General features: G+C 45.4%; 1 protein-coding gene across 2 annotated transcripts in view; it reads left to right on the top strand.

Annotated features, from left to right (window-relative positions):
• SLC66A2 (solute carrier family 66 member 2) overlaps window positions 1-21,709 on the top strand; it is a 70,224-nt gene extending 48,515 nt beyond the window's left edge. For both annotated transcript variants that reach the window (XM_072853492.1, XM_072853491.1), the window contains one exon: window positions 18,498-21,709. In XM_072853492.1, coding sequence (XP_072709593.1) covers window positions 18,498-18,705 — 208 coding nt within the window. In that variant the 3' untranslated portion in view covers window positions 18,706-21,709. The remainder of the gene's footprint in view (window positions 1-18,497) is intronic.
• The last annotated feature ends 4,240 nt before the right edge of the window (window positions 21,710-25,949 follow it).

The raw sequence follows: 25,949 nt of genomic DNA, 5'->3' as shown, positions 1-25,949 counted from the left end.
AGGTACTACATATACTTTCTAGCACCATGCAATACTGAGTTGACTTGATGTTCTCTAAGCATTACCGGGCTGTTCCTACAGTGAGAGTGACTCCTGCTAGTGTATTACCTTCTGTTGAAGGAGCTGTTGGAAGTGTTTCCTCTGAACTTCCCTTCCTGTGCCTGCTTCTCTGTCTAAAAGCACATCAGAGAAGAGACTCCAGTCCTGGAAGCACTGAAGGGAGCATGTAACAGTCCAGCCAGGCTACTCATAGGACTAAGTTTATTAACTTGCATGGGTATTTACCAGATGGGGGCTAGTTGATGCCCACTGCTCTCTGCAGTTATTTACTGCTCAGTGCAGAAACAACGTGTATGTGGATGCACTGTCAGAAGCAATTGAACTGGTGATCCTCTGCCCATCAGCTGGGCCATAATGGCTGGCTGCCAGACATGCTCTTAGCAAGCCTTAGTGGCAAAGTAAAATAGATGAGTTTCAAGTGTCTTTGTGGCTTTAAGCTTAATGGGGAGAGCAATAAGAATTAAGCTGTTCTATTTAGTGACATTTTGGACAATTATCACATCCTGGTTGGAGACGGTAACTTCTTAAACAACAGTAGTTTTGTCACCTGTAGTCCATGAGTGGAGCCCAGGTCCCTGATAAACATCACAGGCTTTACTACTGCCAGAGAAGGGGTTGTTCAGAGGTCCTCATGGCTTGGCTGAGAAAAGCAGCAACATGCATCTGTCTCTCAGTTGGGGCAGAATGGGACACAGCAGCTGATATGTTAAGTCTGTTTCTACTTAGCAAATAATTCCTTTCCTAAATGTAAACTGACAAAATAGAAATGGAGACTAAGGTTACAGTACGTGGCCACATCTGATCAGGGTATCCTGCCAGACTGCTCAAACATTGTCTTCTTTCTGAAAAAAGGCGGCAAATAACCCTACAACCTCCCACCTCCCCCCAGTCACCCCTTTCTGTTTAAACGAGAAGTTGAGGATATCTCATGCTTGAGGTAGCAGTCATTTCCTGATAAACAAACTTGGAGACTAGAGGCCATGAGAGAGGTAAATGGGACAGGTGGCTGTGGTGGCAGGCAGGATAGCTGTTGTGAAAAGGGTCCCATCATGTTGCCTCTATTGCAGTCTGCTACTGCCTGAAAAGTCCCCTACTGAAAATGTGCTCAATGTAAACATCCAGAGGACATCTGCAGCTGAGTCAGTTATGTTTATTGTAACAGGGCATGGCTGGAGTGAAAGAATCACAGTTACATGCATTGTAGTACTCCTGAGAATGAGTCTTCCAGTTCTTTGGTATCTCTATTCTGATGGATAGAGCTCCTCACTTCTTATTTTTATTTATGTCTTCATTTCTCCCTACTTCTCTCATTTTCCTTCTTTTTGTACCAATATCACTACTAGGTCCTTTAGTTTCCTCCTCTGTTCTCTGAGAGAGCAGAGACCAAGGGAGAAGTTGGAAGGAAATGGAAACAATAAAAGCAGAAAGGAGATGTATGCTGAGTAACAGCTTTTATGGAGGGAAGATAGTGTAGTATGTCCTGGTGGGCTGATGATTGAAGGGTGGAAATTCTCCCATGATTAAGTAAACAGAACTAAGCCAGTCAAAGGAACAGAAATTTTCATGATGTTCTCTTTGGCAATTCATCTGATTACTTTTGGAATTAGTACTTCATAGAAACTTAGAGCTCTGTTCAAGCATTTAAGTACTTTTGAATAGTTGCAAACCTAAATAGTACAGTCATAGTTCTATTAATTATGGTACTAACCTTGAGAGAAGTGCTTTTGTAATGAACTGTGGTACAAGTTAATACCTATCAAGAAAATAATCACTTAATTTAATCTCCATTCACTTCAAGAACTAAACTAGTTCTGTCCTGTCACCTAGTAAAAGAGTAATTTAATGACAGTAATTGTTATCGGGATGGATTAGAATCATGAGTATGATTATGTTTGCATGGGTTAGAAAAAGGAGGAAAGCAACCTCAAAACTTAAGAGCTTTGGAATATAGGAGGCATCCTGTTATATGGGAAAAAAGCATTATGATATTAAAAGGTTGCTCATCACTTGTAAATTTTTTTTATATTATGTGGTAAAATATTTCAAGATCTTTATAGCAAAAACACCCCCCACCCCACCCCCACCCAGTCTTCCAGGACGCAGAGATGCTGACTCTGTTACAGTTGGGATCTGATGCTCGTATTGCTAACTGCTTTTGCTTTGTGACGAAAACCATACAGACAAGAACTTCCTCTGTCATTTATCTTTGTGTCCCTACTCCTTCTAAGATACTTGCCTCCTAGTCGCTTTCCCCTTTTAATAAACTGCGGTCATGAGAAAAGGTAGTGCTCAACGTGAGGCAGTGGAGATGGAGGGAAGGTTGGCTCTGGATCTGGCAGCAGCGCTGCTGCACACAGAGGTAGGGACCTGCTGGTCAGTTCACTGGGAGAATTGCATCCTTGTGGGGACAACAGCTTCTGTGGAGCTCCTGCAGGGGGGAAGCCTGTGCTTTTGTGCAGGCGTGGGGAGAACCTCGCCTCTGTGGGAGGCACAAGCTCATGCAGGCACTGTGCACCCTGTGCAGGTATTATGAACCCTTCATAATCCCATCAGATCTCCCTCCACCGAAGGAGGAGGGTGGAGAGTGTACCTCTGTGACAAAGCTGTAGGTGTGCTGTCCTACACAGGGATGTGTTAACCCTGGGACTGCACAAGGGTGGATTTCCTCCAGGACAGTCTGTTCCATTGTGCTCCTGTCTGATGCCCTGCCCTGCTCTGCTCTAGAAAAAATAACTGCCCTTTGTTGAAAGTTTTTCACAAAAGCTCATCAAAATCACCTGGCGGTGACCCTTTTTGACTGTCAGCTGCTGCTCCAACCCCATGGAGCAACGGTTTCTTTTCAGTCAGTACTTGGGGTTCAGAGCTGCTGGATGGCAGAATCTCCCCAGGTCCAAGAAAGAGGTCTGGCAGTAGGACTGAGCTGGGCCGTGTATCTTGAAGTCTCAGAAGCCACATTCCAGGTGATACTCAAATATGCCCATCAATGGTTAGCTTGGAAGCATGTGGGTCCAAAAAGCAAGGTCCCCTTGCAGCGGTTGTTGAGCTCCTGGTGTGCACTGTTGTCTCTTCCCCAGCTGCATGCTGGGCGCAAGGCAGCATGTGCTGTGCCTGGCTCAGGGCTGTGTGTGCAGCTGCAGGGTTGGAGGGACAGAACCAGGGAGGGGCTGTGTTGTCCCTCTGCGAGCTGTTTCCCAGGTCTCTCTTCTAGCCCGTGGCCAGTTTTCAGTCTGCTTGAAAGGAACCTCCTTTCTGCACATCTTCTGTCTTTTGTGTTTGGCTGACATTGGGTCAAAGGCTCACAACTTTGCCACTCAGAGACAGCTGGTACAAGTGCTTAAGTGTTGATATGAGCCTGTCTTGAGAAATCTGGCCTGAAAAGGCTGAATGAGGAGAATCTCAGTATTGCATTCAATCAGATTATTGTGTGATGAAATAAAGGAAATATTAATTTAGTCCCTCCTGTGGCAGTACTGGATCGATCATTGTGATTTCCTGTTTTAAAAACCACAAGTCATTGAAGGAGAAACAGTCGGCATTTATTGTCTCAGAAGCTGCTGGAGCCAAGAGTTGCAAATTTTAAGAATGCTTTTCCATTCAGAAGTGTTTTATAAGGTGTGCTGCAGCTGTGAGCTAGTTACGAGCAAGCGTTTATCTGAAATGTATCCAGTGAAATAAGTGCAGCGTAAAGAGATATGAAAGAAAGAAATGATATTAAATTATCATTTTAGAGAAATTATTTCCTCTTTTCCCCTATAGATAATATTAAAAATACTAGAAGACAGTATTTCTTAGGGAGATAAAATTTTGTTGTGGGGTGCTTTTATTTAGTACGGCTCTATAGCTTTTTCCTTTATGACACATGCAGCTCTTTGTATCATTTTTTAAGAGAAGCTTTTGACTTCTGAGGACAGCATTTGTCCCAGAGACAAATCCTAGCTCTATTCAAACTCTGTGAAGATTAATGTGAGCTTGCTAGATTTTTCTGCCTGTATTGGATTAGCCAGGTGCTGTGATGAACAGATGTAGAAGGCTTTATTCAGGACTGGCTAACCAATGTCTGGCTACCTCCTCTAGTGAGATTTTAGATATAAGGACATAGGGCAAGTGCTCTAAAAATGCCACTGCTGTGGTTTCTTGGGGTTTTTTAGCCTGAGGGAATTTTTGAATAGTGAATAGGTAAAACAGCTCCAGTGAGTTGCTTCCTTTGGAGTTCTGCTGTTTAAAAGAAAACAAAACCCTAAGCTAGAGAGAAGTAGCAAGAGTTGTGCATGTTTCTGCTCAGGCACTAACTATGCATTAGCTTCTTGACTAGAGAATAAATTTAGTTCCATTCAAAAGAGATGTTAGATGCAATTGACATCTGTTAGAGCAACTTTGTTACATATTTGTGCTTCTTTGAGGAGGTTCAGTAAAGGAGAAAGAGAAATTAACTGGTAAAGAACTTTAAAAGTGCTAAAAAGAAGGAAAGTTAAAAGAGGATGATGCAGGCAATGGCAGTATTGATTTTTTTTTTTTTTCCCAGCTCCTGTTTCTCACTGACAGAAATTGCATGGATGAGAGCAAAATCAAAGAAATAGGAGCAGGGATAATGGATGCCTACATGAGAGATTTCTTTTGCTGAGTATGCCATACACATAAAGCAGACACTGGCCAGTACAGTGGTGGCCTGAGTTAGTAGTGCATTGTGGCCGGTCCAGGACTAACACCGAGGAAGCTGCTGAAGAGAGAGAACTGTTTGTCTCAGGCTTTGGAATTGTAGCCTCCAGATGCTGATATAACAGTGCCTACTCTTATTCTTAAAATAGTAGCTGCTTATATATTAAACAGTCAAAATAGAGAAGGTAGAAGAGGGGTATGGGAAGTGGGAGCCATTTAGTTTAAAAGAAAAAAAAAAAAAGGCAGAATGGCTTTGTGGGTTCCAATCACCTGACCCAACTGAGAAGCAGTTTTTCATTACAGAAAACATTGTATAGACAATCATAAGGGACTAAGTTATAAAAGAGAATGTGGTTTTCAAGAGAATTATTAGGAACTAAAAGGTAAATCTGGGACCCTGGTAATGGAGAAATCAAGGTCTTAAGTGTGAGCAAGAAATACATTGGGTAAATGCAAAATTATTAGTGCTACTTAAAAGTGGTTTGTACTTAATGTTGTATAGGCCATTCCTTAGTTTCACTGCCTTTCCTATTGCACTAAGTTAATCAAAACTGTCTGTCAGTGTGCTTACAAATTGCCTACTTTAAACTATTCTTATAATTTACTGTGGTTCTGTGATTGTATTCATTTGTCTTCCTAAATGCTCTTTCTCTCTACTCAGATCTTTAGTTTTCTCTGTGGGCCTGCAAAAATTGTTGTCATTGCTTCTGAGGCTCCAGCCAGCATTCATACAGTTTTCTGGGGAAGTTTTACTTGTTTCATTGTTTTGCTTTGGTGACATTTCTTCTTTCACTACTGTGACACTGATCAGCTGCTTACTGTTGTCCTTTATGGTGGCCTTCATATAAAATAGTCTGGGGTTTCTCATTTTTGGACTTTGCATGCACATCCAGGTTTGCAGGAGTTTGGGGAGTAGTCAGTAAACAATTTTCATGACTGGATGGACCAGGTTTTGGTACAACTGTAAGGCTTACCACTTACAGCTTCTCTTCTATCTTACCCTTTTCATAGTGGTTGTAGTGGATACCAGGAACATCAGATTCCCTTCCTGAATCTGTCTGTTTTAAAGTTAAGAGGTTGAAGAAAGCGATCTCTAGTCCTCAGAAGTTTCCTGGTTTCTTCTCCCTTTGAAGTGTTACTACATCAGGAAAGTGAACAGGCTTGGTCTCTCTTTAGTGCATTCAGAATGAGGGCAGAGTCTGGTCAGCACGTGAACAGATAGATTGAAACCATTTTGTTCTGATCCCAGGAAGCAAACAGATTCTCTCCTCTTCTCCACACCCTCTTTTCAGTTACAGCAGACCTGTGATCTCTCTGCCTTTAATGCCATGTTTTTTCCCTTCCCTGTTCAGTGCTCCAGGTTCAAGGACCTGCACTTTCTGCTTGACTCTCTGCGGCCGTGTGGCCTGCGGGTTGCTGTGCTGGGGTCAGCACCGCATTCACCACCATGCTTGCCTGCTGTGTCTCCCCAGAGCTGTTCTCTCAAGGCCTGCAGCAGCACACTATGAGGCTCCAAAGACAGTTCTTTGTGCCCTATGCACTCAACACATCTGAGAATTTCAGGAACTGAAGGGAGAGGCAGGTGGAAAAACCCAGGAGGGAGTGGGAGACCTTCCTTCCCTCACCTTCCCAGCACTTCTGACAGTGTGAACAGCAATAGCCACTTCCCCTAAGCATCGTCCAGATTGTAGCACAGTGTGGACTGCTAACTCTCTTGCACATATTGAACCTCTGTCTCATTTCTCTTCCCTTGGCACCTCATCCCATCAGCTCAAAAAGTAAATTCAAAGCAAATTACTTCAAACCAAAAGCATTCATCTTCTACAAATAGTTTGGCTTCTTTACAGTAACAGGAATAAAGCACTGCTGGCATGTCTAATCAGTGCTCTCTTCAGTTGGTGCTTTTCTCTGTGCCCTGAAAATTTGAAATACAAGAGAAAATTTATTGTACTTCTGTTACAAAAACATTCCATTAAGTTTGGGCACTCCGTTTTCTGCTGGCAAGGAAGTGTCATGCAAGGTATTTTGCGTAGTTAAGGTCAGGTCTTGCCAAGTCATGAAAGGTCAGAGTTGAACTTATCATGAAGGCACCTGAGAGATGAAAGTTTTCTAAAAATGTCTTTTTCCTCTGTTACCTAACAAATTTGGGAACAAAAGTGCCTTGATTCTTGAAATTCCAGCACCGGTATTGTTTTGTCAGAGTTCACTGCAGCCAGTTGTGTGAGTGGGATAAGTTCTTATAAATCTACTTGATGTGGTTGCAGAATTGTCTCCCTCAGTGCAGTAGGACTGAGTGGGAATAGAAATATGGAGGTAAAATGAGATTTGGGTTTGGAGAAATGTAAATTGAGATGCAAGGATACAAATATCCATAATGGTAATACTGGTTGTGATGAAGATCTGTAAAGTGAGCAGAGTGGTGAGTAATTTAAGTGGTTAATAGATGAGCTAGAACAGCAGGAAAAAGAGGTTGGTGGAACTTAGGCGGGGATGTGACTTTGCAGGATGGTCCAGAAAGTTGGGAGATTTTCTGTTACAAGTTGACCTGCAATGGTGCATTTGGTCCCCTGCTCCTCAGACACAGAGGGACAAGCAAACAGAAGAAGAGTGGGAAGTGCAGTGGCTAACCTGTTGGATGATCTGCCTGAAAACTGAGACAGGAGAGGAAGTGCTTGTAGCATTTTTGAGTGGGATGTAGAAAGAAACGAAACTTGGTGTCAGAAAAAGATGTTTCAAGAAGTCTCAGAGGTAGGGTTTTAGTTTGTTCCAGGGAGGATGGCTGGGAATGATACATGTCCACATAAGGGAATGGAATTATATGCCAAGCAAGATGTGCTGGCATTGTCAGGTAAGCTTTCAGGGTAGTGGTGGAAGCCCTGTCCCTTCAGATACTAAATCTTGTATGAGAGAACTTCCTAAAACGGGATTCATAGTGTGCAAAGGGGCAGAAGGCAAGAGTTTGGGAATGAAGATAGGATAGGGGATGTCTGTCCTTTTTGAACTGCAAAGACCCTACTCGGGCTGAAATTTTAAGATTTGTGTCATGCTAGTGTGTGTGGGATGTGATTGTGATGCTTTTATTTCCTCCCTACGGCATTCAGTTCTTTCCACAGCAGGGCTTTAAGCACTGGTCCGCAACCACTGTGGATCAGTGGTAATGCTACACATGGGAAGTGGCTCAGAAGGCGTTGGTTTGTGGTGGCAATTTCTGACAAGGCACAGCTTTCCTGCTGGGCTTTGCTTTGAGAAACAGCACACACGTGTACGGTGCCTCACTGTCACCATGAACTTCACTTCTGTACCTCTGTGCATGCATGTGCATGTGGAAGGAAAGGGGAAAACCTGGCATTTAATATGAAGACTTAGGTGCTTCATATAGAGCTTGCCAGGGTTTATTTCCTTATAACAGTAAAGCGTTTTTGAGAAGAATGTGAGCTTTGTTTCTTGCAAAAATGTTACCTTATTTCCAGGCAGTAAGCTGACTGGAAGGTAGGACTTCGTCCCTGAGTGATCACTCTTATTTTACACACTAGTGTGTTTGGGGTTTACATTTCTCCAGTGTTTTCTTAGAATGTGAGAAGCATTTTACTAGCTGAAGGATGTGGTTCATTCATGAAAAGTAATGACTGTAATATAATTAGATTTTGTCCTCGGGGGTGCTGGCGTTGGAGACAACCACTGAACGCTAGTCATCTAGAACAAAGTAAGCGCTAGAGCTAGGACTGTTATCTTGTGTATGTTGACCGAAGTGATAATTGCAGTTATTGAATTGGACTACTAAAAGCGCGCTCAGGCTATGTACAGGTTACCATATGAAGATGAAGGGAAAAATGTGCTCAAATTACCTCAAGTTAAATTGGATGAAAAGTCTGATGATTTCTTTGTTGTCTAGGGCAGGAAGAAAGGAAGATTTAAAAGCGTTATGATTTGAGCCTTGGGATACACAGCTGTGCTGAAACAAAGGTCTATTCCCTCCTGTCTTTTTATTACCTCTCAAATTGAATGTGTCCCAAGTTATTTAGAACTAGAGAAGGAAATACATTGAATGGTGTTACACAGGGACATTATTTTGCCACCTCTTAGCACTGGCCTTGCAGGGTGTGGCAGTTGTGTCCCTCCTGGCACCAGGCAGGCTGCGGCAGCCATGGTGTGGGGGGCCAGTTTCCCCTGCAGGGAGGTGAGCCATGGGAAGGAGTGCTGCTTCCTGGGATTTGCTGCCGGCCGGCTGCATGGCAGCAGGGGCGTGGGGACGGCCCTTTCAGCATCCGCCTTTAGTGGGTGGTGTAGGGCTCCGGGGGTGGCAAGATGACTGGTTCAGCTAGCTGTGCCAAGTGGCTGGAGAGTAGATGGGCAGCATGAGAGCATCTAGAGCAGCATTAGCCAGCAGCTGTGCCTACAGCTCCATTGATTGTAATGCCTTGAGCAGGCGATGAGAGACAGGGAAAGGGGGACAGATACTCAAGAACAACTTCATGAGTGAGATGCTGAAAGGTGCTGTCATTTAGGTGCACTCTGCACCATTTCCATTAAGCTGACACTACTGTGTGCATTGGCAGCTGACTGTATTACTGCGAGCAGTGCAGGGCGTGATTTGCTGCCCCAGCACCTGAGGAAAGCTGCTCCCTGTCATGGCAGCAGGTCTCGAAGCTTCCAAATCCGCCAGCAGCAGAAGTAGAGTCCGTCTCATACATGTTTGTACGACATGTCTGAGCAGACCTCAGCTTTGCAGTCTGGCCAGCATCCATTTGTGTCTCCTGGCAGGAAGGGCACCGGTGTGAATTGCGGTTCAAGTCTTTCCTCTGATCCACAGAACAGATTTATTTGCACACCTGCTGCACAGACTTAGGGTGTTTGAGGCTGTTGAAACCTGTTGCCCTTCTTTCTGCAGCACAAATTGTACAGTACTAGAAATATTTTGTAGCTGTTAAGGGTTACCAGTTTCTGGACCTGTGCAGTCTAAACTTTAGGCATAGCTGCTTGAAATAGCCAGAGGCCATACCAGAGACCCTGAACTATCCACCACCCCCAGCCCCGTGTTGCATGTCTTGTAGTTTCCCCTTGACTCTCCTTTGACAGACACGTTCTAACAAATACTGGCTTTTGGGTGGGTGTGCTAAGCATGGTCAAAATGCCTGACACCCTTGGGAGTTTAGAAAACAGATGTTCATGACGAAAAAAAATTTACAAATACCTGTTTACCCTGTTTTTCCATAAAACCTTGTTGTTTATTTGTGAGTCTGCATAAAATGCATATATTAAAAAAGGAGCCACCAACAAACAAGCACTTTAGACTGCATCTTTCTGGATTTGTTTCCCTGACGCTGTTCCAGAGTGAAATCCTCCATTTCATCTTTCCTCAGTGATGTGTACAGTCCCTGAAAATCACAGGAGCTTTCAGATAGTTTGCTCTTGTATTGCAGCCCTCTGTGGTATCCATTGCTTGTGGGTGCGGCTTTAACTCAACTGCTTTAGCTCAGTTCCAGAGATCCAAAATAAATGCTGGATCTCTCTTGCTTGCATGCTCCTCTTAAAACCCGCTAGCATTGTGGGGCTGGACAAATGGCTCCCTCTGGAGATGGTCAGTGCTGCTCCAGCCTCAGAGGAATTGTTGAGAAGTGAGGTAAGGCACTCTGGCCGAGGCAGAGCACGTAGGACTGGTGAACAGTTTCATACTTGGATTCCCAGCTGGCTGTGCAGTATTTAAAAACAAGATCTATGCTTGCTCACACAGAAGGACCTGTCTTAGAGTATGCACGTTTAGTTTCCAGATTTTCAGACTTCAGACACTTTGGATATCTGATCCCAATGCTTTCTTCTTCTTCTTTTTTTTTTTTCCTTTGAGTAGTTTTTGGCAGGCTAAACAATTTTGTTAGCATCAGGAGAACTCCTTTTTTGTTAAGCCATATGGCTTTTTGTTAGGAAAAAATGCTCTATTTATTAATTTTTGTTTGTTTTGTGCAGTGTTAAAAATACCATAGCATTCAGGTTTCATGTTTTCTGGTCTGTGTTTCAGTGTTGAAGGCAGGCCAGCCTCCGATTGAAGTGCAGTGTTACAGATGCTTGCTGTCTTCTCTAAGTAGACTATTTTGGAGCTGCAAATGGGAGCTGAAAGTTTTCCAAAGTCAGGATGTTATAACTGAATCTGCTTTCTCTTACAGACATTCCCATGCAAATGGCTTGTGGGAGGTAACAGCTTAAAAGGTTGCAGGAGAGATACCTTCTGTACCCTCTTCCTCACTTCCCAAAACCAAATGCAGTGTTCAAAATACTCATTGACATGCTGTTTCGATGTGGACCTTTTTCCTGAAGGAAATACTAGCTTATCAGCTCTTAAATGATTTTATTCTGGTTTTATATCCTCAGTCATTTAAAGAACTGTCACCATTTTTTAACATATATAAAAGTGAAGTGCTCATATATGAAGAAATGTCTGAAACTGTGGCAATCTAAAAAGTCAGATTTTTGAATCTGGCATCACCTGTGTCTTGGTCTAGCACTTGGCCATGAGGTGGAGAAGTTGTGATCAATTTCCACTGATTCTTGAACAAAAAGAGTCCAGGCTAATTATCCTCCTTTCAGTTCCAGTTGCCTGGGATAGAAAGGAGAAAACAGCAACTTTCAAAGTAGATAAAGGTCAATAAATTATACTCATTTTTCTGTTATTGAAAATAACTTAGGATTTTTGAGTTCACTGACTGTCTGAGCACAATTAGCACTAAGTTTGTGGCTGTAGCAGGATGTAATTACATCAGGGCAACATGTACCCCCTGTTGCTATTTGTGCTGAAATGTCTGGTCAAACCACTACAGAATTTCTCAACGGAAGTCACTGTCTAATGTCTGATTCTCTTTGTGTCTTCCAGCTTGCAGGGTATTTTTGGGTTGTGTGTTAAGCTACAAACATGCAGAGTCATAACATCAATGTGAGAAAATCTGCAGTGCAAACAGGAAGCGAGTACTGCTGTGTCTTTCTTCTTGTGTAGGTTTTGTGCTAACTACCAGTGTGTGTTCTGCAGACTGCTGCTCTGCAGCTCTGCTAATATGCTACTGTTCGTAAGTTATTTTGATGGATGGTTGCAACTAGTCTTAAGACAGACTACCAGGTTTACCAGGGAGGAGGAAGAGGGGGCTTCACATCTCATGTTTTTTTACAAGATCCTTTTTTTGGTAGTTTTTGCTCTTTCAGATGAAGGAAGAAGAAAGGTGTAATGACTGAGAAGTGACTAATGCTGAGCAGGGTGTGCAAAGATTGCAATGGAAAATCAGAGACTTGAGACTGTCGCAGCCAGGTTTTGAGCAGAAGGAATGAAGATGCTGAAAAGCTTTGATTCGAGGAGCTCTAGTCCTGGATAAGGGGGGGTGAGCCTAAATATCTGGCTAATCTCATTGTTCTGTAAATTACTCAGCCTCTAGTACAGTTCCCCAAAGAGAAGCAACAGACAGTTTGGGTTTCTTTTTTCTTTTGAATGCCCTTTACAAGCTGAATAATTTCAGGATTATTCTGTAAAAATTACGGTTCATTGACTGCAGATATGGTGTACTAATAGGTGTTTTTTACCTCTAGTTGCTGTCACTTCAGAATTAATACACAATATACAAGGAACCTGAATGAAGTAAACTGTACCTTGAGAAAAGTGAATGCTGTTTTCCAGCATGCCATTTGTTTATTTAGCAAATGAAGATTGGTACAAAGTGTCTTTATCTACTATCAATGGTAGAGAACAGCAGCACTGTAGGGCATTTTTATATTACCATATTAAAAAATAGCTTTTAGCAACCCACCCCTAGTCTAGTGTCTGATCAGAAGTGATGGTGTCCTTCTGAGAATTAATTCCAACAGCAGAATAAATAAGTGCTCTTTCAGATTTTAAGACCAGTTGAAAAATACCAGCTTTTCCTCTTTGTGGTCAATTGCAATTTACACAGACTTGACACTGACTGTTACTACATTAGCAATTCCTTGTAATGAGCTCAACTGTAAGGAAGGCACTTGCTTTTAGGAGGTTTGTTGTCATTGGATACTGCAGTACTGATTTACATTACTGGGAAGTGCTATTTTTACCGCAAGTCTGCTTCAGCCTCTGGCAATACCAGCTATTTCAGCGCAGTTCCTGCCTCCTGCCCCTCCAGTTGGCATCTCTGTTGTCACACAACCAAATGCTGCCATTTGTTTATTTCTGCCTCCCCAAATTGCTCTGTGGCACTGCTCACCCCTAACCTGCTCCCTCATTTGTGCTAAGAGCAGTTGTGCTGTCCTCCTAGACTGTATCCTCCATATCAACAAGGTGAGCATTTCCTGCCTTCCATATCTCCCCAGCTTAGCTTTGGGCTATTTCAGGAAAGATGTCAATTTACTCCTAAATCCTGCTTTGCTGTGTAGCCAGTGCTGCGCAGAACAGCTTCACTCACGTGGCTTTGCAGATGTCAGGAAGATATAGCGTGAAGTTTGTGAGATAGGCTGGGAAATTTTTGCTGCATGCAGCCTCCTTGTGCTGTGCTGTCCAGTGTTGATGGTGGGCCCTGACTGCCTCTTGCAGCAAAGCCTCATCTACATTAACAGTGCAGCATTTTCTCTTGCGCCGTGAAGCCAAGAGCCAGACGTACGTGATGGGCTGTGATCTGCCACCCGGCGGCCCCTGGCACATGGCACTGCAAAGGAGCAGAGCCATGCAGAGGGCTTGTTCACCACTGTTGGCAGCCTGCATTTGAGCCGCTGCTGCGTCATGTGGCTTTCTGGGAGACTCATGCTGTTGCTGTGATCCCACAGATTTTCCATCACATGCCATGCAGAGTCCTGCAGGGGAAGAAAGCTGAGACTAGAGGGTTGCCCCCTTTGGTGTATTGGTAGCTTGTTAAAAATGAGGCTCACGTGTCTTACAGGGAGGGACTGGAGCTTCATTCAGCAAATGGAGGTTACGTCAGAGCAGTGGAAGGAGGGCTTGGGTGTGCTCTCTCCTTTTTCCTCTTCCTTCCCCACAACCAACTGAAAACTCCATTTCTTTTAGGCAATAAAACCTTCCCTTTCTGCACAGACACTGCTCTTTTCTCCTCCAGGGCAGGTAAGAGGCAGCTATCTGCCCAAGATAGGTTGGTTTCTTTCTCTTCTATCACAAAAGTAAGAATAAATACAAGAATTATCTCTCCTCCCCAAGTGAGTGGGTGAAGTTGAGAAGCTGCGGACAAAAACTGGCTTTTCTCTCCTGTGTGGCATCCTGAAGTGACACAATAGCTGGAAGTATAAGAGCAGTAATGGTGTATCCATGCGATCAGTCACGCATAGTCATGCACGCACCGTTGCATTATTGCAAATGGCATCTGCATATGTAGCAAGGACAAGGCAATTGCACAGCCCAAATAAGGGGGAAGGACCATTACTATTGTACCTGAGTGTCTGGAAATTAGGACGTGGCAGAAGCCATGCTGATGATGTAAACTTCATTCAGCCCCTCTCCCAGCCTCCTGAAGCACAGGCCTGTGATGTGGTAGTGGTGGCAGGGGCAGCTCTGTTCCCCCCTGAGATTCCATGCAGACACTTAATGGGTTTCTCACCAAGCTGAAACTTTCAGGCTGTCTGTGCAAATGGATGCTGGTTGAGATGGGGGAGAGCCGACAGCAGTTGTAGCTTTTCCCCTCCCTAGGGTGGGCACTGGAGGAGTGAGACACACCTAATTGGAGAGGGCACTGGGGGCATTCAGGGGTGCTTGCAGACATGACAATGATGAGGTGGGGGTCCTGGGCCAGCACACCCCTCTTCTGCTCATTCTCTAGTTTCACCCTTGTGATGGGTTGACCTTGGCTAGATGCCAGGTGTGCACCAAGCCACTCTATCACCCCCCCTCCTCAACTGGACAGGGGGAGAGAAAAATATAACAAAAGGCTCATGGGTTGAGATAAGGACAGGGAGATCACTCACCAATTACCATCACGGGCAAAAGACTCGACTCGGGGGAATTAATTTAGTTTATTGCCAATCAAAATCAGAGTAGGATAATGAGAAATAAACCCAAATCTTAAAACACCTTCCCCCCCCAGCCCTCCCTTCTTCCCAGGCTCAACTTCACTCCCAATGTCTCTACGTCCTTCCCCCGAGCGGCACAGGGGGACAGGGAATGCGGGTTGCAGTCAGTTCATTACACGTTGTCTCTGCCGCTCCTTCCTCCTCATGCTCTTCCACTGCTCCAGCGTGGGGTTCCTCCCACGGGAGTCAGTCCTCCACAAACTTCTCCAACGTGAGTCCTTCCCACAGGCTGCAGTTATTCAAGAACTGCTCCAGCATGGGTCCTTTCCACATGTCCTTTCCACGGGGTGCAGTCCTTCAGGAACAGACTTCTCCAGCATGGGTCCCCCACGGGGTCACAAGTCCTGCCAGCAAACCTGCTCCAGTGTGGGCTCGTCTCTCCACAGGTCCTGCCAGGAGCCTGCTCCAGCGTGGGCTTCCCATGGGATCACAGCCTCCTCCGGGCATCCACCTGCTCCGGTGTGGGGTCTTCCACGGGCTGCAGGTGAATATCTGCTCCACCGTTAACCTCCGTGGGCTGCAAGGAGACAGCCTGCCTCACCATGGTCTTCACCAGGGGCTGCAGGGGAATCTCTGCTCTGGTGCCTGGAGCACCTCCTCCCCCTCCTTCTTCACTGACCTTGGCATATGCAGGGCTGTTTCTCTCACATATTCTCACTCCTCCATCCCGGCTGCTGCTGTTGCGCAAGCAGTTTTTTCCCCCCTTCTTAAATATATTATCACAGAGGCACTACCGCCGTTGCTGATTGGCTCAGCTTTGGTCAGTGGCATGTCCATCTTGGAGCCGGCTGGCATTTGGCTCTATCAGACATAGGGGAAGCTTCTAGGAGCTTCTCACAGAAGCCACCCCTGTAGCCCCCGCACTACCAAAACCTTGCCACCCAAAACCCAATACCCAATACCAGTAACCCTGAACGTCCTTGTCCCAGGTTGTACTCCTCCATCTGTCCACCCCAAATTCAGGTCATTTCCAAGGTCTTGTGTCCCAGGTTCCCAGTTCTCTTCCATTCCTGTCATTCCCTGTCCTGCTCCAGCCTCCTTTTCCTACCCTCTTCTCATCTGACCAACCTCTCTGCTCCTCTGACGTCTCCTCAGCTTTCCTCTAGGGCTCTTCATTGCCTCTTCTCACTTCTTGTGTGACACTTGTCCCCATTTCCTAGCCAAGCTGTTTTCAGTTAGCCCACACACCTTTAGGTCTGTGCTGGACGTGCTCCTTTTGTCCAGTCCCAGCGTCTCCTCTGGAGAGCAGCTGGCACTCCCACAAGTCACTGCTTTGCATTAACTCTGGGCTTTGAGAACCTTGGTGCAGCTGCAGTACTAAGGTTTTGTGGAACATCAAGTGTTTTGTATATTTTTATTTTGCATTTTTATAGTACCTTGGTGTTTTGCAGGTTTTCTCTGCTGTTTTGTCCAACCTGCTGGACAGAGGAGCTGATTCAGTGACAGACCGGTGGTGTTAGCTCTTTAAACTATCAGTTACATTTTTTTATATCATTTTTGCCAAGGACAAGTTGAGATTTTCCTGTGTATAGAGCATTGTCATGTCCTAGTGAGAACCCCAGGCATGATGCTGATTTCCTTGAGTGTCTGATGTACGAGCTGAAGAGTGGGGCTCTGGAACTTGAAAAGGCTATTGGAGAATGCACCAAGTTAACCAGTTGGTATTGCAGGCTGTTGAGTTTACAGGTGGCTTCCTAGCAAAACCCACAATTGCTTTGGCAAACTGGGCACAGCATGTGACACAGCTAGAGGTGTGCTTCTAGTGCTTGGCTCCTACGGCGCTGCTGAACTGCATGTGTCCATAACGTTTCCCCCAGTGATTATTCTTTCTTTGAGGGACTAAACTCTTTTGTAGACTCTGCTTCTTCTGACAGTGTGTATTTTCTCCTCCACATCTGCACTGCACCATGGGGTCACTTCTAAAACCTAGCTAGCTTTCTCCATGGGCAATATGTGACAAATATCCTTTGCACATTAAATTCCTATTCAGATATTTCATGGCATCCCTGAATTGCCTTTCTGTCAACAACGAGCAGTTAGTTTGACCTGCCACGTTTAGCATGTGCTTTTAGTGAGGGTCCCCAGCCACGCCAGGACAGATTCACAATTAAATTGTGATCAGTTGCCCAGCAAACACTGATAAGCTTACAATCAGAGGATGAGGAATGTTGGCTGCCTGCAAGCAAGGTGCCAGTTTTATTACCCTCAGGGTTTATCGCCCTTCCTAATTAAAATCCCAAACAATCCCCTCCACCGCCTATGTCTGTAAACCTCCTGTAAGTGTGATGTAAGGTGACTTGGTGTGACTGGGAACATGCACAAGGCAGGTGTAGTGCAGGTTGTTTGGTCCGAGCACAAATGACACTGTGGGTTCAGCAGTTGTTTTCCTTCTCCAATTATTTATTTACATTTTTAGAATGACCCTGGGTAGGGAATGACTGCTCACTCAACCCCATGTCCTTGCTTGCACTTCCACACAGAGACTTTCTTTGGAACGTCCATAGGATTGTAGACCTGTTTTATGCTCTCAGTAATGTGACATGAGTTAGAAAAAGGCTTGTGTTTCTGTAGTGCAATGGGGCAGTATAAACTGATGCTCTTAGCCACCCTTCCCCTATGGGGAAAGAGTGGGCTGCAGCATTTGGCTTGCAATAGCACTATGTGCTTGTGTCCAAAATACAAATTGTGCTAGCTCCCTGCCTGAATGTTTGAGAAATGAACATTAAGTCCTACCCTGCTGCATGGGCGTGACTGCATTTGATGAATTGGAGTCAGTGCTGGCAAAACGTAATTGCTCACAATTGTGACAAATCATGTGCAATGCTCATACTGTGAACTACAAAGTGTTTGTCCACTACTGCTTATCCAGCTGCTTAAAAAGCTCTCCTGTTAAAGTGCATGAAGCTTGGCAACAGCCTTCAGGATCTGGTGGTTCACATTTTGTTGAGGGCACTGAAAAAAATTTGGTCTGTTTGAAGAACTTGCTTTTATTCCCCAGAGTTTCTCCTGATGTGGGGAAGCAGGAGCTGGACTGGGGGATGGCTCAGCAGTACAGCAAGATGAAAGCAAGGATGGCTATTAAAAGGAAGTCTGACCATTGCTCTTGATCTGTGTCCTTGATAAAAATCCCTAGTGATGTTCATCCTTCCAGTAACAGCTGCAGGCATGTCGTTTCCTCTCTTTCTGTATTACTGGACGATCTGTCTTTCTGGTTTTTTTTTGGTTTTGCATCTTCTGCAATAAGAAATGGTTTCTTGTATCTATCAGAAGCATTTGTTTCAGCAGATGCTAAAAAAATGTGCATGCATGAGAGAGCGCAGTCTATGTGTTACTTCACCTTGCGCGAGCACAAAATTGCACGCAGAAGTAACTGCTAGGATGAATTGCCTTTGTTTTCCATGCACTGTATTAACTTTGGTTTATGGTCAGTGCTGTCAGCATGTGGCAGTCATGTTTACTGGGCACCGCTGAGTCAAATATCCTAGCTGGATATTTTAAAATGTTGGATACCTTCATAGCCACAGGCATTTGGTGCTGTAATTGCTGAGATAAGAGTGCTTCAGTTTGTGGGGTACAGAATTTGATCCTCCCTTCCAAGTACAGTGCTACATGTCTTGGCTAGGCATGCTGTCTGCCCTCATCAAGGGGAGTCCCAGCCCACTGTTGAGTATAAACCCTCGCTGAAGTAGGTGGGATCACAGCAGGTCTAATCACAAGCCAAGTTCTTCTCAATAAATACTCTTCCCTTCTTTTCTGTCTTTTAGTGTCAAGATGGTGCTGATGTGGACCAGTGGGGACACGTTCAAGACTGTTTACTTCATCCTGAATCAGGCCCCTTTCCAGTTCTCCATCTGTGGACTCCTGCAGGTTTTTGTGGACATTGCTATCCTGTTGCAGGTTTACTTGTACAGCTACTACCCTCAGAAGCCCATGTCCCACACTGCACACCCAGCCAGCACCAAGGCCCTGTGAGGCACTTAGCTGCACAGGTTGCAGGTCAACGGCGCTGCGGAGTCAGCCATGGCAGCTCCTCTTCCGCTTGTAAATACTCCTGTGTTGCCAAGTTGAAAGCAGCAATGAGAACAAGGATTGAAAATCTGGCTGCACTTCCAGCTCGGGAGGTTTTATTTTAAATAACTTGCTCTCTCTGTTTTCAGACTTAGCTGTACAGAACTGTTTCTTGGTGGGGGGAGGGGCACTTTATTTTTGCATATGTACCTATGAGCCTTATCAATTCACAAATGTTTGTATGTTTAATCACAAGGGCTGGATGGTTTGTGTTTTTAATGCTATTTAAAAATGTTACACCACAGAAATTATAGGATATTTTGTCTGAAACTTTTACCTATTTATATAATATAATATCTATATATTGGCAGGAAGTTTGTGGCATATGCTAGCATTCACTATCTCCACGATGTAGGAAGAAGTATTGAAGAGCAAATGCAGGAGCTTTTTTCTTGTCTTTAAGAAGGTGCCTGGTGAGCAGAGAAGGTGCGGGCAGGAGGCCCTGCAAAGAAGTGAGTAGCCAGAAATGAACCAGTCATACACAGTGTAAAGCATCAATGTGCTAAAGAGTGAATGGCAGGTGTTCATCCCTACTGTGGGATCAGTGTGGCAGGTGGACACATCAAGGAGATGATGAAGGGGGTCTGAGTATGGACGATGCTGGAGCCATGTTTAGAGTAGGCACATCCAGTCAAGCAGTCAGCCAAAAGGAGGAGCTAACAGGAGACTGCAGGTAACTTAGGTAGTCGTGCTTTGAAACGATGGGGTTTGGGAACAGCCCGCCCTGCACTCAGGGGGCAGCACCGCTCCTGCAGCTGTCCACAGGACAGAGCTGGGCTGTAGGACGTCTTTCACAAACCAAGGGGCCAGCAGGTGCGTGTTGCCAGTATTGCCAGCCAAGTATTTCTAGATGGCGATTGAGCCACAAAGATAGAAGCAACTCCACTTCCATTGCCTCAGAAGAGGAAGTGAAAAAGTTTGAGACAGAAAAAGCCATATCCTATGGAGTAGGATTAGCATCTGACAGCTTGATTTGTTGAGGCTGAGATTCATGTTCATGTTGCTTAATGCCAAACAAGAACCAGTTTATGGTTTGGGGTGTTTCTTGCATTAACCCAAAAAGGAAGGAGTCCATGTTTTCCTTTTTCTGTTGCTTAAGATCTTCTAGGCTCTTAGAAGAATCAGCAGCCTATACTTAGAGGGACTGAGAAAGCTGAAAGAGCGGAGAGTTTATTTATAAATATAGATGTTGTCTATAATGGCTGTTTGCCAGCGTAGGTCACCATGCCCTTTCTGAGAACTGCACGTGTCTAGCAGCTGCAGGTGGTGTGGACCTGCAGGGGGCTGTGACCAAGCCCCTGGGCTTCTGCCAGTTGCCGTCATTAAACCACCCTGGTTGGAATGAGGTAGCCATAGCAAGATGCTTAGTCCCAGGAACAGCTATGCCTGCACTGCTTTCATCATGAGGCTCCCTCCCTGCTACCGGGTGAATGCCGTCTGACTGCAGGTAAGGTGTTAGATCTGTGACAGATTTTTGAGAATCATTTTTTCTCCAAGATTAGCCCAAGACCTTACGTTTTCTTGCTGATGGCAGCAAGGCTGAGGTTTAATAACTTCAGGGTGTAAATCAGATACTTCCCCTACCCTGTTTTATTTGGGAACCTCATGATTTGCTTCTGGACTGTCTTCATCAGTGGCAAACTGTCCTCTGGAGGGGAAGCGTCAGCAGGCTGCAGCAGTGGTTGCGTGACGCTTGGTGGGGAATGTCTGTCATAAGACAGGAAAGAGTGGGCTGTCCCTTCGCTGCTTTACAGACTTGTGCCCCTCCCACTCCCCAGGTAGCCCCAGGCTGACATCGGGGCTCCCACTGCATGTGCCGTTTGGTTTTGGAGCTGACATGTTGGTGGCGGAGGGCTGAGGCCTAAATCTGCAGGCAGAAGTCCTTCCCTGGGGCCAAGCCATCCTGCCCTTTGGCGGGGGCACTGCTGGAGGTGGAAGGAAGGGTGTCCTTGGGAAGTCCCTCCTGCCCCGGCAGATCCAGTCGGATCTGCGTGAGTAAAGCAGAGCTGAGGAGAGCTGCTGTTTCCGAGGGCTGGGCACAGAATGCTCTGCCTGGCCACTGACTCCACGCTCTTTGTTCGATACCATACTCTTTTAGGCCTGAAGTGACCTTACAAAGATGATGTACCTGGCATGGCAGCCTATGAATGTATCGTTCCTCTCTTTTCTCCAATGTTCTGGTTGTGTTACAGGAACATCTGGGCTTTTGTCTTTTTTAATTGAAAACTTACTTAACAACTGGCTTCTCTGGTATGCTGCTTTAATGAGGATTGTATTTCTACTGTATGCAAACAAACACTTTCTTGTGTGTTTTAATGGTCTGAAGGTTTTTTTAAATAACTTGTAATGATAAGATTTTTGTATATGGTGGTCTTTTTCTAATATTCTATGAAACGGGGATATAAGAAATAAATGGCTCTTAAGAAATATACTTCTGTATGTTATAGCTTCACCTGGGAGTGCACACTTTTGGCCACCTCTTTGGCTTTGAACTACAGGTATTACTGAGGATACAACAACTGTTGTTTTTCCTTTTGGGACTCTTCCCTGGGCAGATTCTTGAGTCTGTCATCAGCACCCAAACCAGCAAGCTCTGCAGCCCAGTCTTATTCACACCAGAGCTGCAAATGCTGGAAGAGAAGCCAGTGAAACCATGTCTAAAGTCATCTTCTGTATGTGGCATTTAGCAAGACAGGACTCTTGGCCAGGAACTCTTGAACTTCATCTTGCAAGATACTTTAGGGACAAAATGTTACAGAACTTTGTGTTTGTTCTTTAATTGTCAGGAAGTATCTGTATCAATGATCACCTCAGAGAATAAGAAATCAATTACTTTAAATAAATCTCTGAATGTATGGCACATTTCGTGGAGTTTATTTTCTCTGTCAGTTGCAATGGTTTTTTTAAAATAAAAATTACCTATTATATATAAATTGCAGTGTTGCTTTGTTTTGTTCAGATATAAGATGCGTGCTTCTTAACTCTTATTATAACTCGTCTTTAGAGCATCGTCTATAGGAATAATTAGCGTGCTTTTTCCTACTGATGGGTGGGTAAGCACAAGGCATAAATTGTCCTGAGGTCATGATGCACAACAGGGATTCTGGATTTCTGTCCCCCGCTCTTCCATACATCCTGGGGTAAACTTACCCTCATGACCACTTAACTCTTTTATGCTTGTGATGCTCACAGTAAAAGCAAATTACTAACAGATTATTATGTAGCTTTAAAAAAAACCCCTGTATCATGCAAACTACGTAACGAGGTTAAAGACAGGACACAGCTGAGGGACATGCTCTTTGCAGCCTCTGCACAGCAGATGAGGAAACTAAGTGTTACATCTGTGTGCCTCATCTCATGGCCAGCCGCTGTGCCAAGAGGAGTCTTGACCTCCCTCCCTGTTGATTCAGGATGTGAAAACAAGCCAAGACAGTCAGGACCAGCCTTGTGGCCGATGTGCGGATCCTGGGCCCTGCCAGGCTGCTGTTGCAGGCTGTTCGGCTGCTCCGGTGCGGAGACAGTTTGCTGTTGCTGTGTGCAGTGGCTGCGGAAGCTGGAGGACGGGAGTTGGTGAGGAGAGAGGGCTGGGGGCACAGGAGGGAGGGTCAGGAAGGGCAGGAGGACAGGTGGGAAAGACTGAGCTTGCTCAAATAATGGACTGAAGGGAGAGACTCCTCGAGGGGAGGGAATGAAGGAAAACCAAGACCTGGAAGGGCAAAGGTAGGTAAATCAGTGAAGTGGGTGTAAAGGAGGAGGAAAACGAGGGTGGGGAGTAAAACCTGCCTGCTCTGTTACAGTCGGCCGGCAGTGGAGACCATGGAGGGCAATGGCCCAAGCAGTTCCCACAACAGCTGAGCCTGCTCATTACTCATAGGGTACCATCTATCCCAAATAGTACTGGTGTTACTGGCTGCTGCTATGGCACTCACTGAGGGGAAGCTAATGGTGGGACTGGCCCTAAATGAAACAACGGGGAGCCCCTTCAGTAAACGGGAGCTCTCACAGCCACCTCTGGACACTGCAGCAGCCAGAGCAGCAGCAGGGTCCTTGTCCTGTTGGCTGGTGCAGCACTGGCCCGGGCTTCAGGGCAAAGCTCTCCCTCGGCCGTGCAAGGCAGGCAGTGTTCTGTGCCATGGCTGCATAGAGACAAATGTCATGGTTAGATGTTTGGGTGCATGTATCTACATATGTAGTTAGATGCAATTAAAAACATTTTAAGACAAAAAGCAAAGCTCAAATTCGGCACTGGGTAGTAAAGCAAAAGTTGGCCCACAGATGCTGTTTGTTAAATTTGGTTGTGATCCTTAGCTTGGGCTTGAGTGCCAAGAAGGCTTCAAGGACCTGACTGACAGCTGTAGCTTTGTTGGTGGCTTTCTATAACAGGAAGAAGCCATTAATGTGTAAGTCAACAATATGCCAATAAATAAACACTGCCAGGATACCTGTGCCAACAGCAGTAAATAAGAGACACAGACTAGAACAAAATGTGACGTGCACCCTGGAGCAGGGGCAGATCACCCTGTAAACAGCCTTGTAAAGCAGCCAGGTCCCAAGCGGACGTCAGCATCTGGAAATGCCCTGACAGCAAACACACACTTAGGACTTCAGACCCCCATCCTGCCGCTTCTGTATCCCAGTTTACGTGGATTTGGATCTTGTAGGTGCTGGCTTAGCTGTCCTGGGAGACCGAGGGGCTTTGCTCAGCCTCAGATGGGCCAGCAGAACCACGCTGGATTTCCCTACCCATCAGCCCCTCCATCCGCCTCTTTCCCCTTCCACCCCAAAGCTTCATACTCTTGTAAGGCTGTAGCTTGTAGGCGCCAAGCCCTGTGAGAGCCAAGGATACTTCGCCTCCATGAAGCATCTGCTGTGAGGCTGCCTTAGACTGTGCCTGTTCTGGCTTCATCAGTGTGAGACAGCAACCTCCATCCAGCTTACTGCTGAGGGGATGACACCAGTGTCATAGTTTTCTTATGATTAGTGCTTTTTCCTTAATTGAGGTTGCTATGAGGTAGGAGATGGCTGTGCACATGTGCTGTATGAGCTGAAAGAGTTGTGTTTGACTTTGTGCCATTCCCTCTAACTCTGTCCTTTACCAGTTACTGCATCCTTAGCTCTCAAACATAGTTATGGTTTTCAGATGATTATTGTTGCCAACTGCCAGAATTTGTATGTCCAGGCCCACGTGTGCTGCCACCAAGACGGCTGTGTAGAAGAGGCGGCTTTGCTCACATGTGTTGTGAGTGTCTGTTCCATAGAAGAGAGGAATTTTTTCTTCCTTGGGGCACAACCAATGTGCTACAATCATGAAGCACTAGATTGTGTTTCAAAGAAACAGGTGTAACTACCCACTGGCACCGGCATGCATGCAGACAGCAGTGTAGCATTTATTATAGTTAGAGATAAATGGCCTTAAATCATGTGTGTGCTGTGTCAAAAAAACCCCCAACAACCATACAAGCAAAACCAACACTTCTCCAGTGGCTGATCAAAAGTAATAAGCATCACCAATAACAACAGCTAACTCTGGGTGAAACTCGCTCTCCTCTGGGTATCTTTTATGTCTGGCAATGTGCGCATCATAACTTTATACAGCTTCCAAAAATAATTTGTTTAAAAGGTTCCTGGTTTATATGTGTTTCCTCATCTGTCATCTCAATAGATAAAATGGAACTTTATTAAAAGCCAGGCCTTGACTAACAGACATAATGAGTGGGTTTTGTCACTTTATTAAAACTGTGCGTGCTGGAATTAATTATGTGCCTTTTGAAAAATATAAAGAACTCACTGTTGTAGAACAATAGCAAGTTGATGGAGCACAGCAATAATATGGTGTGTGTCATCAGTCTGTTTTTCTACACAGCTGCTGAGCTGCAGTTAGCTGTGCCGGTGCTGGTTTTTTCATGCTGTGGGGCCAAAAGTGGCATTCATTCATGGTTATTTGCTAGCACTGCAAGTGTGAACCTCTTCATTCTGCATGGATGTCTACTCCAGCATGGCTCGTCTCAGAGTAAGCTAATGCTGCTGATCATTCGTGGGCCTCACCGCCTTGAGGAGATGTATTCTGCACCCTCCACACACACTAGCCATGATCACTGCATTCACACCAGAGATGTAGTGCTAAACAGCACTACATGCAAGGAACCAAAGTACCATGAAAGGTGAACTTGTGGGTTCACCTGGTGAATCTGTTGGGTCCCACCTGAAGACTGAGCACCTGAATGCCACCATAAAATGCACTGCTGCCCCTCAGCACCATGCCACACTTTGCTCCCACACACTGCTCACTCTGCTGGTTTGCATTTAGCTGGCTGCAAAGCTGTATCCCTGATGCCAAACCTTAATGCAAAAAATGCCTGCATCAGGATTAAAAAAATAATAAAACTATCTCATGAGTCACGGCAACCCAGTGCTGGTATTGCTTTGCCAGGAGTATGAGTCAGCCCAGGTGCCATCCTCCAGCCCTTGGCCCTGCTCACCTGGCACAAGGAGCGGATGCACTCCTGGTGGTGGTAGGCTGTCAACGATGGGCAGAGCCCTGGCATGTGTGGCTGCATTCGGTTTGCTTGTAGTTCAATACAGCTAGGGGTTTGGAGATCCAGATGCAGCCTGCAGGGTAGAGGGGCTCAGTTTTGCTACCTCCATCTCTCAGCACTCACCAGCGAGTGGTGTGTGTAACACACCTGCTGCTTCGAGTTGTGTAACCTGGCCCAGTGACCAGGCTGCGGTGCTCACAGCTGTCTGGCCTGGCTATGGCCAGGATCAGTATCAGGGAGCAGTATCAGGGCTGCTATGGGCCAGAGAGGGCCAGTGGCATGGGACCCTGGCTGGAGCACCAGCACGCATGGCTTCACATCAGCATGGTGAAACACCATCTCCCCCCGCACCCGAATCATCAGAGGCAAGCATTCAGCAACAAAGCTTCTAATTTTTATTAAAATAAAGTGTAACCTTTTACTTTCCCTTGCTCCATTCCTATAAGGAATGGCTTAATACTGGAGTTTGCTAATGTAGGATTGGTGTTACAACATATGCTGAGGCAAAAAACCCCCAAACCAGACAAATCCCATCTTCAATACATTGGCTTTTGTTCCCTTCCTGGCAGGAGGCGAATATGGAGGGCGACACTACATGGCTTTAATACAAGT

Source organism: Ciconia boyciana, chromosome 2, assembly GCF_034638445.1.
Source record: "Ciconia boyciana chromosome 2, ASM3463844v1, whole genome shotgun sequence".
NCBI lineage: Eukaryota > Metazoa > Chordata > Aves > Ciconiiformes > Ciconiidae > Ciconia > Ciconia boyciana.
The sequence above is the reverse complement of the archived record's forward strand: the minus strand, read 5'-3'. Positions and strand labels throughout refer to the sequence as shown.